The sequence below is a fragment of the Episyrphus balteatus genome, chromosome 2, assembly GCF_945859705.1.
Source record: "Episyrphus balteatus chromosome 2, idEpiBalt1.1, whole genome shotgun sequence".
NCBI lineage: Eukaryota > Metazoa > Arthropoda > Insecta > Diptera > Syrphidae > Episyrphus > Episyrphus balteatus.
In genome coordinates, this window is record NC_079135.1 from 12337526 (window position 1) to 12353278 (window position 15753).

A 15753-nucleotide genomic window follows, 5' to 3' on the forward strand; every position below is an offset into this window, starting at 1 on the left:
TTTTCCATCGATTTTGTATCTTGTCAAATTACTTGCTTTAGCAGGTAAGCTTCATACTTGCTTTTAAATCATTATGCAATTTCACACAAATTGCCGTGCAAAAATGAAGCCTTTCAGGGGCTTGAAGATAGATTTTTCTTATAAGCAAAATTAAGGAATTTCGCTGAATAATTTTATTTAAGTTACTAAACTTTGAAGGGAACTTTAACCCTCGACTTCTCTGAACTTGCCTGTTAGTTTTAATCTACCGCTGTAGATAAGTATTTTACATTTCAAATTTATAGATGCATTTTGAATGCCAACTTGCTTTCAAGTTCAATTTTCCAAACGTTTTTTTTTTTTTTCAAGATGATAGAAACGCTAACCTGCTTTTACTTCTATAGACTTCATAATTTGCACGACAAAACTTGCACGAAACTTGATGAATTTGACGCCTGTTAAATATAATTCAACAACTTCAGTTCAGCAAAAAGCTAACGATACGATAATGTGTTATTAAAACTTGCACGAAAGTTATCGAAAGGTAAAAAATGACAGAAGTAGATTTTCGCTGTTGTTTTTGACAGGTGACTTGATGGGATGCGTTCCCGGATGTAACAATACTAAATTCATCAAATTTAATGAATCCCATAATAAGCTTCTTCTATGTCTGAATTGTTCTTATAAACTTAGCCGTTACATTTAAGTTGAGACCCGTTAAATAAAAAAAAAAAAATAACAAAAACTAATTAAATTCAAACTTTACAATCTTCTATAAAATGTATATTAAAAAGTATAAAAGATTGGTTGTATCAAACCACACCTTCCACACCTAACACTCAAGTACGATATAGACACACTTTAATCTACTTAAAACTAAATTGTACGTAAATATTCCTACGCTACGCATCGTAATGCAAATGAATATGTACTTAATAAAAATTCTCCATAAACTATACTAAAAGTACCGCCAACTTGTATTATATACTTAAAACCTTCATAAACTTCTAAACGAATCCCATAGCCATTAAAGTAGAAGAAGCCGGTATCAGAAAATTTTACGTAGTAAATGAAGCGACTTGTCGGCTGCCGTTGCCATGTTGTTGTCGTCGCCCGTTCCAATAACCAAACCCAAAAAAGTCCTCTCTCTTCTTTACCATCATAATAATGAAAAGGCAAAAAAGAAAAAGAAAAGACAAAAAAATAAGGCCAGAACACCAGCCAGCCAGCATCACACAGAAGAAGTGACTATATCCAACTTAAAATGACCGTAAATTTAAATCCTCTCGAGAGATACACCAGACGACGGCTTTCCTCTTCATCAAATGCGTTTATCCTCTTCGCCAGTCAAAGGTTCCATGGATTGTAGAGGTGATTACTTTCTGCCAAGGATAAAGAGGAGGACTTTATTTTCAAGTTCAAGCTGTTTCTCTAGTTTGTGTGTTTGGGTTTTTGTTTTTTAGTACGAGTATAGTAGGTAAAGAAGTGGATGGTTGGTATAAAGTAGTTTCTCGCTAGACTCTATCTCCATGTCATGCATCATTGAAGTTTCAGCGTTGTCGGCTTTAATTAAAAGGAACAAGAAGAAGAAAAAGACCTCGCCGAGATGTGCAAATATACACCAAACACTATATACTCTATATTGTGGACCATAAATTCCAGAATTAAGTCGGGTTTTTTTTCGTTTTGTTTTGAGTGAGTAATCAAATGGCCCGCATAAAAAGCCAAACATATACTCTGGAAAGGGTGTCGGTCGGTCCAATGGGTTTTCTTTATTAGCGGCCTCGCCCAAACTATATTCAGGGCTGAATCTCTTCCATAAAACAAGTGTAATTTGGGTATACAACGTTTACTATTATTACTGTATCGTATATTTAAGAATTATAGTTTCATGACAGTCTTTTGGCTTAATGGCGGATTTACACGACTGATAATTTGTAAGAATGTCTTCCATTTCCTTTACCATTTATGATTTCATCGTATAAATGGCCATAAATTTACCATCAAGACAACTTACAATCAGGTGCTTACAAAATTGACGTTTAATTTTGCCCCAACTTAACCAGTGTAGCCAGCGCCTAACGTACTGTCAATCGGTGATTATTTAATTGCTGACTTCTTGCATTTATTGGTGTTTTTGAAGTTATATTTCTAATTTGGCGTTTGTGTCAGATTAAAAACTTATTTTTTGACACATGTCAAAACGGCATTTAATTATATTGAGCCTACTAAACTTCAAAAGGCGTGTTCACACGAGTACGAAAAAAGTTTTGAGAAAAGGGAAAGTAAAGTAGACAGATAAATCAACATTATGTTTATTTAATTTAAAACGTGAGTTACACGCCGCTTGCAAAGCAAAATGCTTGAAATTCAATTCTTCGAATGATTTTGTTTGTAAACAAATCAATCTTTGTGAATTGTGACTGATTTGATTGGAGCCGTCAGTGGCAATTGATTTGGAATTAAGAAAAAAATTTCAATGTTTAGGCATCACCTAATAGCTGTATACAGAGAAATGTCAACAAACCTGTCAAAAAAAAAGTCAAATAAATAGACGCGTCCCACAAAGAGAGTATCCTGTGTTTTTTAAATTCGGAAAATTGTTTTTAAAAATTCGCTGAGTGTATTTTGCGGAGATTTCTTAGAATAAAATTTTATGGTTTAATTTTTCATTTTTCTTGATATGTATATAGTTCATGGCAATATTTTGACATTTCTATGAAAAAACTGATGTCGGATTTATAGGACTGACAAGATGTCATTAATTTTGTCATTATTTGCTTGGAAAATTTATTTTTCGTCGGATAAATGCTCTGCCACTTTTCAAAATAATGGAAAGCCTACATAAAAGAACCTGCTCATTCCTTGGTATTATAATGACAAGAACATTTGACAGATAAGTGACAAATTTAATGTCAAGTTGTCGTTTTTATAAATCCGACATGACTTAAAAATTAACTGTGCAATAATTTGCTCTCCTCATTCTTGTCGCAGATATTTATAACAAAAGGCCTTATAAATAGCTAATTCAACTCTGCCGTTACCCAAGTCCCTTTAACGCTAAGTGCAAATGCAAATTTGTTATGTAAACGCGTACCGTAAGATAATGTAAAGCCTGATATCCAATATCAAGGTGTTTAGGAGTCCATTTTCACTGCGCTATATACGAGATTTTAGTTGTCATGGATACACTAAGTACGGGTATCCGCTGTGCACAGCATTGTATATATATTTCTATAGTACTATCATGAAGTCGAATTTAGTATTAGTTGATGTCGCCACTTTTTTGAGGTGGCGCTCAGTGTGTTTTTTTTCATACAAATTCTGCTTTTTCAAGTCGCCACTAGAGTTCCTAAGATCGTTTTACTTCATGATAGTACTATGGAAATATATATACAATGGTGCACAGCATTCCATTGAACTTATTTGATGGGTAAAGTAAATGGTGGTGGTGGCGGTTCAGATCGGATAGCGGACGTAGACGCGCAAGCTATTTATTTGTGTTTCAAATAAGCAAAGTGCACCCAAAGAGTGCATAAATTCTAAATTCACGACTGTGATTTATTCCGCGAGATATATGTACAATGTATGTACATAAAATTTGTATAAAGCTTAAAAAAAAAACAATTTTCATCATTGAAAGATGGCACTGGATGATTTGGCTAACCTTGAATTTTGTTAGTGATGCACACAGTCAGTTCATCCTCTCAATGAAAGCGAGTGTACCTATAGCTATGTTATAACTCGTTACATTGCTGTTATAGGAATGTTTTTGTCAGTTGATCGGAGGCAATGATGATTTGCGAGAGTGAGAGAGAGAATAAAAAAATAAAGACTGGGACAGTGTTCAGGTAATCATTAAAGTCAATCTGGAATGTTTTTTTTTTTTTTTTTGTATTTCGTTTGTTTCAAAAGACAACTGCTTAACACAGTGATGGGCACGTTTCATAATTGCACTGGAGCCTACAATTGATTTAAATTAAACCAACCAAACAACCAACGAGACGTCACTTTGGTTGGATTGAAGATTAGTATAATGTATAAAATATTGTATAGATATATAAAAGCGCGCATTGTTGTTCATTGAAAAGGTCAAATGAATTCGCGCAGTCATTTTGAAGAAGACACTTTTGATGATTGCTCTCAATGAAGCAAAATGCAATCTCGAGGATTTAAGAATTTTTATATCTTTACATATATGAATTTCTGACCGAAAGAACTATATTTATTTTTTATTCATTTTTTTTTTTTTTTCAAATCAAGGTTCTGTTGCGAAAGCGCAATTGGTGTAAATTAAAGTTTATCAAAAGCCAGCAGCAAATAATTGCGTGATTTGGGTTGAATATATTTTTAAGTGCCATTTCTGTTTCCCCAATTGAAGAATAGTAAAGAGTGAGTGGGTAGAAGTTTTTCAAATTGTAAGAAACTGTGTTCTTTCAAACAAACACTTGACTTTTGTTAGGGTGACAAAAATATGAAAACGCCAAAGGGATTAGTTTTACATTCATAAAATAAACTGTCATTTCATTCAACAAACAGATTTCATTGAAAAAGCAATAGGGAAGTGAGTAAGACATTTTGAATGAACTATTGTATGGGGAATCTTGAATCAAACTTTTACAACATAGGGCTTGGTGGTATGAATGAATCCATTAATTCTGCAACTACAACTAGCAAATATGACATCAGTTCATGAATCAAACGAAGAGCCACTTGTGTTGGTGTCTTACAAATCTAATAGTAAATTACAAGTTAAGTAAATTACTGTACTCTATAACTGTACACAAATCGTGTCTCGTGTTCTTTTACGTAGGTATAGGTTCCTATAATCATTAAAAAATGTCGGACAAATAGCGTTCTTCGATATTGAAAAAACATTTGACAGGTTTTATTAAAAAGCATAATGAAATCATACAATAGAAACAGTTACGAATCTCTTTTTTGACAGTTCTTTGACATTTGTTTTGATTTTGTTTTGACAGGATGCTGAAGTTTTTTTTACAAATCTTCGTTCTTATTGTGTAAACGTTCTTCCAAAGTAATGTGACATTTTTCCAGCGACTGGAAAAGTAAAAACGTTGCTCTGCCAACTTCTGAGAAGCGCTTACCAACATATATCACACTCATATAAGCCTTGTTTAATACTTCTAAATGTATACAAAAACACGAAACACTCGTACATATAAACGTTGTATAATACTTTCAAGAGTAAAAAAATAACATGATTTCTACTCATGAGTACCCTACCGCCAAGGAACGCGGGTATATTTTGACCCGGTCATTAATCTATTACATTATTGAACAGTGTTCACATTGGCCTGATCTGCCAACTCGTTGTGACATTTCTGTGAGACCAAAGATAAAAAATTCTTCCAACTCTTAAGAAAACATAGAAGGCCTTTCCCCAACAAACCCTCCTTCTAGCTACGACTTTGGTGAGATAGTAACCATCCGAAGACCCCTTAACATCGTCATAATCCCCCAGCAAACTTTAAACATCATCATATTCAATCAAAAAAACATTAATTATGCGACAAAAAAGTTTTTAATCCTCCAAGAATAGCAACATTTTCGTCCTAGTTACCCTGTTTTTTAGTTCACACGAAGCATCATCGTCTCATTAAAAGTGCTATCCTGCACACTATACACAGAGTTATGCACAGACCAGCCGCCGCAACTTCTCGCTCATCTTCGTTCGCACAAGGCCAAATGCTTATAGTGCTCCCGCGCGCGCGAAATAATAATTTATAAACAAAAGAAGTCAACTATCTTGGGATGTGTAACACATTCTTATATACTATACATTCAACCGAGTAAGATAAAAAAGGACTCTTTAAAATGGGTGCTGCAAAGAACAACACCATCAACACTATTCCCATTCCGAACAGAACACCATCATAACGAGTTAACCTTATTTCGATGATGAAGCCCTATAGACGCTTCGTTTTGTCGGTATTGTAGACCCCTAACTATACAAGAACACACTCTTATACGCATTTGTCCCCGACCCCAGAGAGTATCCACTCCAAGCCGAAAAGGAATACATTTTCGAGCAAAGAAGAGCAGAATGAGTATCACTCGAAAAGTTATACAAGTCAACTGTATACCTCTGGCTTTACTCTACTGCCTGAGCCAGGCAGCCCTCTAGAACTGCTGACTCTGATTCCATTGTGTGTGAATCCGCATTCATTACCGTTTTTGTTGGTTGGGTGGTGAGAGAATATATACCAACCATCATATAGCCTGCGTTGGTCGTGTCGCTGACTCTGGCTTCTGGCTTTTTTGAATAGGCTTTGAGAATACAAAAAAGTAAAGAAGAAAAAAAGTCGTCCCTTTTCACCTGTGTGTACACTCTTGTACACATTGGGGCAGGACAAATTGGTGCAGAGACAAGGGTGTCCTCTTCATGGTAACCACTCTGTCTCCAGCCTGTGTGTGCCTCTTGTGCTATTTAATGGTAAACTCTTCTTCTCCTTCTACCTACAACAGTCCTACTGTGTAAAGTCCTTTTATACAGTAACAGACAGAATGGTATTTAGTATTCGGTGTAGTGCAAGCACTGTACGATCATAATTGTAATGCATGTAAACTAATTAGGAATTCTTTCGTTGGCACAGTAATTTACGTACTTTTGTGGAATTTTAAATAAAAACCTTCGGGGTTTTCTTCTCTTTTATACTATCCATATAGTATTTTTTTTTCCGCTCTCACTTGGTTTGCTTGCTGGCTTGGTTGCTTGCTTTTCTCAACGTTAAAGTTTACTTAAATGCTGTGGCTATGTTGGTTATGTGATGTTCCACCAGCCAGCGCTGTACCAACATATCTACCTTTACCTACCTTTTCTGCTAAGGGATTTTATGAAATGTTTGAAATGAAGTGGCGGCTAATTGGAGTTACAATAATTAAATGGCGAACTTTTGTGTAAAGTTCAATTCAGATTTTACATTTCGAGAATGTGGTCCAGGGTATTTCTCCATTGTGTATAAGATTACACATCATGTATTAATTAGCCTTGCGATGATGGCAGATATCAGCTTTGTTTTCGTGGAGAAAAAAAAACATTGAACTCGAGATTTTTGTTAAATATGTCATTTTATCGTTTTGACAGAAGAAAATTCAAAAAAATATTTTTAGATTAAAATGCATATATTACTTCTGGCGATGAAGTCGTTCTTAAAGTCATACTTCTATTGTGACATATATGTTGACATATATGTCAAAATCAAGATAAATACATACATAATATAAGGTTATATACTCAGATTTTCATCATCCTATCTCTTTCTGTTTTTGTGAAGTCATCTGTAAAATAATTTTTTTCTATGCATATCTAATCTTAGAGGATATAATATATGTAGTGCTTGTTCCTAAACCTAATACATTGTAACGCCATATACATGGGTAGGGGTCGCTGCCTTCGTTTTTCAGTGCGAGTCCGGTTCCGCAGCTGTAAATAAACATGCTTGTTGATGACAGCCATCTAATGAAAATAAAATGGAGGCATGCACTCATCGAAAAACTTAAAGAAACTAGAGCCCTCTATAAAAGCTTCACGGAACTAACAGCACAAGCACTCCATATATTATATCCTCTAAGTATCTAATGAAGTTTCCATAGATTAAACATACAAGAGTTTCCGGTCTTGGTAGTTGTTTATCTATGGTTGGGCGCTGTATTTTTTGCTTTCCATAGATAAAATATTCAAGTATGACTGCTATTAACCTGTAAAGCGATGTTCACATTCAATTTATAAAACATATTACGTCATAAAAATAGTGCCTGTATAGTACCTTGTATTCTTTATATCTTTTGTCAAAATGACATTTACCAAACACATACTCTTATTTATATCATCACATTCCACTTTAAACTTTGAAGCCAGAAGAGAAGCAAGTTTTTTACAGCTCCAATTGAATCAAGCTAAATTGATATATTTGAACCTGCAACAAACTTGACATGCAAGTGTTGTCCCGCTTACGTAGTCACATCAAATTCACAAATATAGATTTGAAAGTTAATAAATGTAGGCTATTTGCATATTGCTGAAACTGCATGTGCAGATGCCGGCTGCCGGTCAAGGCTCTACCACAATAAGACCTTTTTACGGTGGTGAAAATTTCGCGTTCAGGTGTTAAATTTTATTCAAACACAACCGGACATCTCAGGAACTTTTGTTTTTTTAACTGTAAATAGAATCTTACGAGACCTTTGTTTTAATGCCTCACTATCAACAATAAAAATGCAATTGTTACTTCATTGTTAACTTTAAAGTATAAGCTATTTCGCCTTGAATGCTTGAAGTTTTTTATACACGCATAATTGGCAATAAGAATAGGGGAGCATATTAATTTCCTTCGCCTAATATCTTTTCACCTCCTGAATGTCATTAAAATATCGAATTTATCTCTACCATAAAAAAATGGTATCTCTACAAGTAGGTACCTGTGTTCAAAAATGAGTTGACAATGTCTTTAAAGCATTTTCACGTACAGAGCGAATCAAATGTCACATAACAATAACAATATTTAAAAATGGTATTTTTTGTGCAAAATTTTCTCAGGAATCTACTACACTTACATAACATAAAAATTGTGTTCATTCTCGTATCTTCAATTATACCATCATTAAAGCATATTTCCATCATAAATGTGTCTGCACAAAAAATTGCCCTTCTGATGCCAATGTGTTCTCTCCCCCGATGATGATGATGATTTTCAAGTCAATAACCCTCATAAAGGTATGTACCTACTATAATAGGTACTTTGTTGTCTGATATCTTCTTCAAAACGTTATACATACACAGAATACCAAAGATTTTATACCTTCAGCATTTTAAATAGGACTTTTTCTCATAGCTTCAAAAAATACTCGGTAGCAGTCTCGTATTCAGGAGAAGCAAGCAAAAAAAAAAAAAACTTGGAAAAGTATTTTATCTCAAGTTCAGGATCAGTAAAGGAGAAAACAGAGATATTTCTATTCAGTGGCGATGTTAAACAGGTAGTAGGAGTATGATTTTGGGTAAAAGTGGGTGAACTGAAATGTCTTTACATGAAAAATACTTCCCATTGGGAGTATTTTACCTTTTAGCTGACTGGTTGGTGTTCTGCTGGTGTGTACCGCCCCCAGCTCATTACAAATGTAATTCCATGATAAAAGTCTCTCATTGCGAAAACATCACAATATGAGGCATGCCAACAATGCGACAATCGAATTTACTTTTTTTATGGCTGTTGTTAAAAAAAATATGTGCGGGAATAATATATTTTACGAGACACCATACATTTATCAATTTAATTTAATTGTTTTTTATTTAATTTTTAAATTTGCAGGTGAAAAAAACATGTGGAACTCCAAAACTATTGCCCACCAAAGAAGAACCAGTTGCTGAAATTCGTGCTGGACAACAAGGTAGCATAAAATGGGCAACACCACCAGATGCAGAACTTCTTAAATTTCTATCCACAATTGAAAAGTCCAAGGAATTTTACTCGAGAATAGTCAATAAGTAAGACGTTTGTTGAAATTTATCATTAAATTTTATTTTTTGTCAGGAAATTTATTGTGATCGATTAGAATCGCCAACATTGGTCCAACTATTATCACTGAATAAAACAGTATGTTGAGGGCATTTTCTTTATTGGTGCAACATTTACAGCAACTACAGCATGGCTGAAAGAAAATGTGTTATTAAAGCTTTTATATAATGAAAACCTTACATTAGTTTTGAACTGCAATGGACTAGGATTGCAATTGAATAATAAATTTCGAAATTCTTTCCAAACAAATCGAATTTCTTCAAATATAAAATCAAGATTTAGATTCATAATTTAGACGGGACTTTATAATTTTTTGCAAGTTTTTATAAACTTTAAAACATGATTGAAGTTTAAAAAACTACTAGGCTTTTGCTACAAAGCAGTATGTTTTTTAAGTTTGGAAAAAAGAAAAATAGTGCAAAAGTTTTTTTGCTTTGCACATGCTAGAAGACTAATGCTGTAAAACATCATCTCCTTTAACAAAAACGAAGCATCGAAGCAATTTTGAGAATATGCAAGTTCTTGATTAAAAACTACTCCCAGATGGCGTTTGTGTCGACTTACTTTCTTTTGAACTATTAACAATTTTACTCCTATAATCATCAGAAAAGCTGCTTACGAGCATATTATATCACACTCATATAAGCCCTTTATAATACGTCGACAAAACACGAATCACTCATATAAGCCTTGTAAAATGTGAAACTTCCTCCAAGAAACTTTTGGTTTTCAATTGTGAATAGAGCTTAAAATCTAAATCGATGAATTTGAAGTGTTTTTTCTACAACACCCAACTGTAAAACTCTATAAAACATTATTTTGTCTTTTCCGGCTCAAAATATTCCTTGAATAAATTCAAAACTTAGTTTAATGCTAAAAAAAAAAAACAACTTATTACATTTTTACGGAACTTAAGTGGGTTATACATTACGGTGACCATATTTCCAGAAGCAAAACCCGGGACACATACAAAATTTTTCGGATGGTTTTGAAAATATTGATTCTTTAAAAACATGAAAATAAATAAAAATTGAAATTTTTTAAAATGCGTTTTCATAATTTTTGCTCCATTTTGATATAAAGATTTCTTAAATAATTTTATGGGAGCATTTTCGTTGAAATCATTTAAGTCATATACAAAATAAAGGAAGCGTTTTTATACTTAATAAGTACTGTTAATCACTTCTAAAAAAATATTTTTTCAATCAAAATCGGAGAGCTATTTTTTAACATTTTAATTTTATTTAAAATGATTTGAAATTGTATAATCTTTAAATAAACTTCTAACATGTCCTTAAAATTTTTGAAATTTAGCTGAAATTACTAGACAACGTGGGTTCTTAACTCTTCTGTTCTTTATTCGAAAAAACTTTCCCTGATGGAGCTTTTCAACCTGGCAAATAAAAACTGGAGTTAAATATAATTTTTGACAAATTTTAAAAACTAAAGCCTAGTCTAGAGGCAAATTGAAAATTATAAAACGAGCTCAACGAAATCCTAAAAGAAAATTTTACTTTTCATTGCACATTACGTAGCTTAACCAACGAAATTCTTACCTGTGCAAGAATAATTGGAGAGTTTTCAATCGTTTGTCACTCATACTTAACGGTGCAGGTAATTTTTCTTGCTCCAAAAGAGTTTTTTTTTACTTTGGGAGACTCAGAAAAATTTTCGTTTTGCTTCGGCAGCAAACTAGGCTTGACGCTTTTATACGAACAAATTAGAAAAACTTTAAATTTGCAACCACTGCTTATCTTGTTTTTCTTACAAAGTTTTTAAAATTTTGAATGAAAAAATCAGAGAATTTGCAAATACGGGACAATCACGGGACAAACTACAAAATACGGGACACTTACACGTCCCGGGTTTCTTAAATAAAAACCCGGGACAAGCTGTAAAAATACGGGACAGTCCCGGGTAAACCGGGACGGATGGTCACCGTAGTTATACTTCGTAATTTACATATTTTTCACTAAAATTTCACTAAAAAATATTGTTTACCTCAATTTTACGTATCCTCCTTTCAACTTGACCATTTTCCTGAAAACAATTATACTAACGATTACTTACCAGATAATGCTTTATTAAGAGAGACAACTTCCATGAACTCTCATTAAGAGACTATAATCTGCTTCTATTTATCCCATGTTGGGCGCCACTTAAATAAGGAACGCTCTAGTAAACAACTTTTAATTAATGTTAATTTTGAAGAACCATACAAATTAAAGAAAAAACAAAAACAAGTTTTTTAATCTGTTATTAAATCCCCTGGATTTTATAAAAATCGGATATTGTGGGTGTCAAATCGCCATCAAGATAAAAGTGGGCACTCCTAGGATAATAACAAATTTAAAAAAATAAGGTGTGGTTTAATCTATACTGACACGAAATTTAGACTCTTTCTTGCACGTTTAAATATTTATATGTACGCAAATTGTTTGGAACATCAAATTCTAAAAATACGTTTTACAGTCAAAAAAATATGCATAGGTAACTTGTTTGTCAAAATTGTTTTTTAATCAAAAAAAATCCACACAATACAAAAGTCAAAGATGACGTATGTCTTTGAAAAAAAAACTGACAAAATTATTAAGATGTTTCATTTGTTTATGGTATTTTGTGTGTGGGATGACGATCTCACTTTTTTTAATTATTTCAACCTTCTAGACTAGAGCTAGATTGAAGATCATTACAAATGTACGCCTTCAAAATTCAAGTCATCATCATCTGCATATGATTTTTGATTTCAACATAAATTTTTTGGTTAAAATATTCTTCAAAACTATGCCAATCCCCCAATAAATATTATCGCTAGAGCTCGTGGTCTCACATTTAAATCTTGTGTGAAACTCATTATCAAGTCACTTAATCTTCTCTGGTTAAACTCTTCCCATTATCATCGCGGTCTCTAATCATATAGCAATCAGCGGCGTCGGCGGCGCCTTATATCGATTAACTTAGTCATCAATATTTAACCACAAACTTTAAAAACACGAGTGATTTAAATTTAAATTTTAGCATAAATATTTTAAAAAGAATTTATGTTAAATTTAATGCAAATTTAAGCTAAAAAATAAAAAAAAATCTATAAAAATCGATATTTAATCGTTTAACCCTCGATGTTGTACCTATTTTTATTGATGTTATGTTTTTTTTTATGATTTTTATAGTGTCTGCGAGGATGAAGATGTCCAAAGAAACGATCGACACTGCTGGACCGGTGATCGAATCGGTGATTATAATCAAGTAGCAATGACCAGCGGTCTAGATGCACAAAAATATAACCCAGAAGTGCCGCTTGTGCAGCATTCGTATGCCCAGTCAACAAAACTGAACGAATTGGTTGATAAATTAATTAAAATTCGCTCATCAATTGGCAGTGCGGTAAGTTTTATAAAGTTCCCCCTTCTTTCACCCTCTCAGACTTCAATTTCAATTGAAGAAAAAAAAAAAGAAGGAATTTATTGGATTTCATTTAATAAATAATGAACTTTTGTTCTTATTCATCTATTTTTTTTTTAGATTCCTTCAACTGCACGATCATACTCAGATATTCAAAGTGACATGGCCAGACATGACGAAGACGGTTCTGGTCATTTGCCAGACGATAATGATGATGAAGAGGACAGTTTGCATGGATCGGGCGATGGATCTGGCGATGGTAAGTTGGAATTGAGAATTAAAAAATAAAAAAATCTGATTAATAAATTGATTGATTGACTTGATGTGCTTTGACTCATGTCCAACAAAAAAATGATCAAGTGATCGTCCATCGTGTCTTTTAAGTAGAAAAAAAACTTAAAATTCTCTTTAAGGGGGCAGACATAAGGTTATTGTACTTATGTACTTTAATTTATAGTGGATTCAAAACAACTGTCAGAGTTTTAACAATCATCACTTAGATCAATTGCTTTAGATTTTTAAGTAGCCATAATTGCCCACAACGAATTGGCAATTATAGGGAAGAAGACAAAGAATCTAAAATGTGAATAATTTTGTGATTTCTTGTCCATGAACCGCTTCGTAATTTTTAGTACAAATGCAATACACGGGTTCAGAAATGTAATAGCCTGTTTTCACAACAGCATAAATGAGATAATTTCGCAAATTAGGTCAGTTTGAATTTCAAATTCAAAAAGGAACTAAAAAGTTATACAAATTTTGTGTCTCTACACATTTGGTCAGTTGTCAAAAAAAACTCTTTCAATTTGGGCAATTTTATTGGAATGTGGACTGGAAAGCTAAGCGTATTACGCAAACATGCTAAATTTTAGCTGCGATTTTCCATCACTATTGTTTTGAGTGAAGAATTGTTACAGATAAAAAATAGGGGTATTCATCCAAAACGGTGTAAAATCTAGGTAAACCTGGTTAAATGCTAAAAGTGGTAAACGAAAGGGTCTACACCGTACAAAATTTTGACCATTTACCATTTTACCAGGTTTACAACCTTTTCATGAACACCCCTAATGTACACAGTCGGCTGGAATTCTTGAATAAATTTAAGTTCGACTAAATTTTGGAGAGAATTTTGTATGTGAGCTTAAATTCTGCTCGATCTCGATACTAGGCTTTAGTCGAGAAAAATCTCATCTAAAATTATGGCAAATGTCTTATATCGGTCCAAAGAGAAAACTCACTAACTACATAGGATTTCAATACCAGTTAGTGAGTTTTTCCTATGAATCGACGATTTAATCATACACAAAAGTTAAACTTCGTACGAATATCAGATACATATGTCAAAAACGCACATTTTACATTGAAATGCTCTCAACTGTATATTCATAAATGCGTCATTTATCTCTTTTTGCTCCGATCGGGGCACTGAACTGTCAAAAAAACAACTTGGTTACTTTTTAAGTTCAGATCGCTCTGAACGCGTAACTTAAATTACTTTTTTAGCTCTGTTCTCAATCAGAGTTCGCTTGGTGAACTCGGTATAAAATGACCGAGCAAAAGCTGAACACGGCTAATTTATTTCATTTCTTTTTTGTATGAAAATGTCATTTCACATTTTGTTGTGTCCTTAGCGCTAAGAATAAGAAGTACTTCTTATTCTTAGCCTTTGCGAGCGACCATCCAAACTTACTCAGACGGATGCTTCGACCCTGTTTCAATGCATTTGTATTCTTGTAACTGACACTTCTTTCTGAAATGCCGCACTTTTTTGTTCAAAGCCTCATTTATGGGCCCAACTTTAATAGACAGAAGCAAACGAATGCTAATATCAAAAATTAACAAACCATTTCTTTGCTTGAAAAAATTTGTTCATCGTAAGATCTCAAAACTAGAAAGTTTGGGCTTTTAAATAAATTTTTTTTAATTCCATTATCACCATTTTTAAAGAAATACAGTCACTTGAAAAACCTCAAAAAATTTGTTTTTTTTTTTGTTTTGTATCCCTTAATTTTTTCACTAGTTTATAATTTATTAATAAATTCCGTAATAATAATAATTATTAATAAATCCGTTCCTTTTTTTTCCTTTAGGTGGCAGCCCTGCACAATCGCCCGAAGAGCCAGTCAGTCCACGTAGCGACGATGTCAATGAAAAGACATCATCATCAACAAATCTTAGAATAGAAAATCTTCCAATTATCCTAGTCTTAGTAATATTTGCATCCAGTCGGTGTTTCTCATGGCGCTGAGAATTTAATAATCGACTATAAAAATCTTTTATTTTTGCAAACAAATAAAAATTTAAAAAAAAATAAAACAAAATAAAAATTTATAATAAATAAATATAACTAAATATTAAAAAAATAAACTAAAGAAAAGGATTAAAAAAAAACAAAATTTTCAACAAAAAAAAGAACGAATAAGAACATTGGCAAAGCAATAAAATTGCCAAACGCGTTAACAAATGCATCTGGTATATCAATATACATTATAAATATATAAATAGAAGCCTTAGAGGATGTTTCTGTAGAAAAGCTAGTTAAAATCAGAAAAGAAAAAAAAATGCAATAGAAACACCGATACGAACATAAAAAACAAATTTATATAAAAATAAAAATTATAAACAAAAAAAAAACTACTAAAACTATAAAAAACTTTGTATTCATCAAAAAGTATTTATCTGCACTCGGTTGTTTATTTTTTTTTTTTTATTTAAATGTATTTCTTTTTTTTTTTATTATTTTACAACTTTAATCCCACATACCGACAAAGTATATCTAAACACTGCTTAATGTGCCATAAAATAAATAAAACAAATCTTAATATTACAAACAAAT

The 15753-nt window shown here is 32.7% G+C and overlaps 1 protein-coding gene and 1 long non-coding RNA gene across 2 annotated transcripts in view; one reads left to right on the plus strand and one right to left on the minus strand.

The window, feature by feature from the left end:
- Positions 1–15551, plus strand: part of LOC129908555 (division abnormally delayed protein) — a 192886-nt gene extending 177335 nt beyond the window's left edge. Inside the window, exons 6-9 of the mRNA XM_055985147.1 lie at positions 9309–9484; positions 12686–12899; positions 13038–13176; positions 15008–15551. Coding sequence (XP_055841122.1) covers positions 9309–9484; positions 12686–12899; positions 13038–13176; positions 15008–15165 — 687 coding nt within the window. The 3' untranslated portion in view covers positions 15166–15551. The remainder of the gene's footprint in view (positions 1–9308; positions 9485–12685; positions 12900–13037; positions 13177–15007) is intronic.
- LOC129908559 (uncharacterized) lies at positions 9261–9976 on the minus strand. The gene is made up of 2 exons (XR_008771293.1): positions 9696–9976; positions 9261–9648 (listed from the first exon to the last, which is right to left on the minus strand). It is a non-coding gene; the product is annotated as an uncharacterized LOC129908559 (long non-coding RNA).
- Positions 15552–15753: the final 202 nt, after the last annotated feature.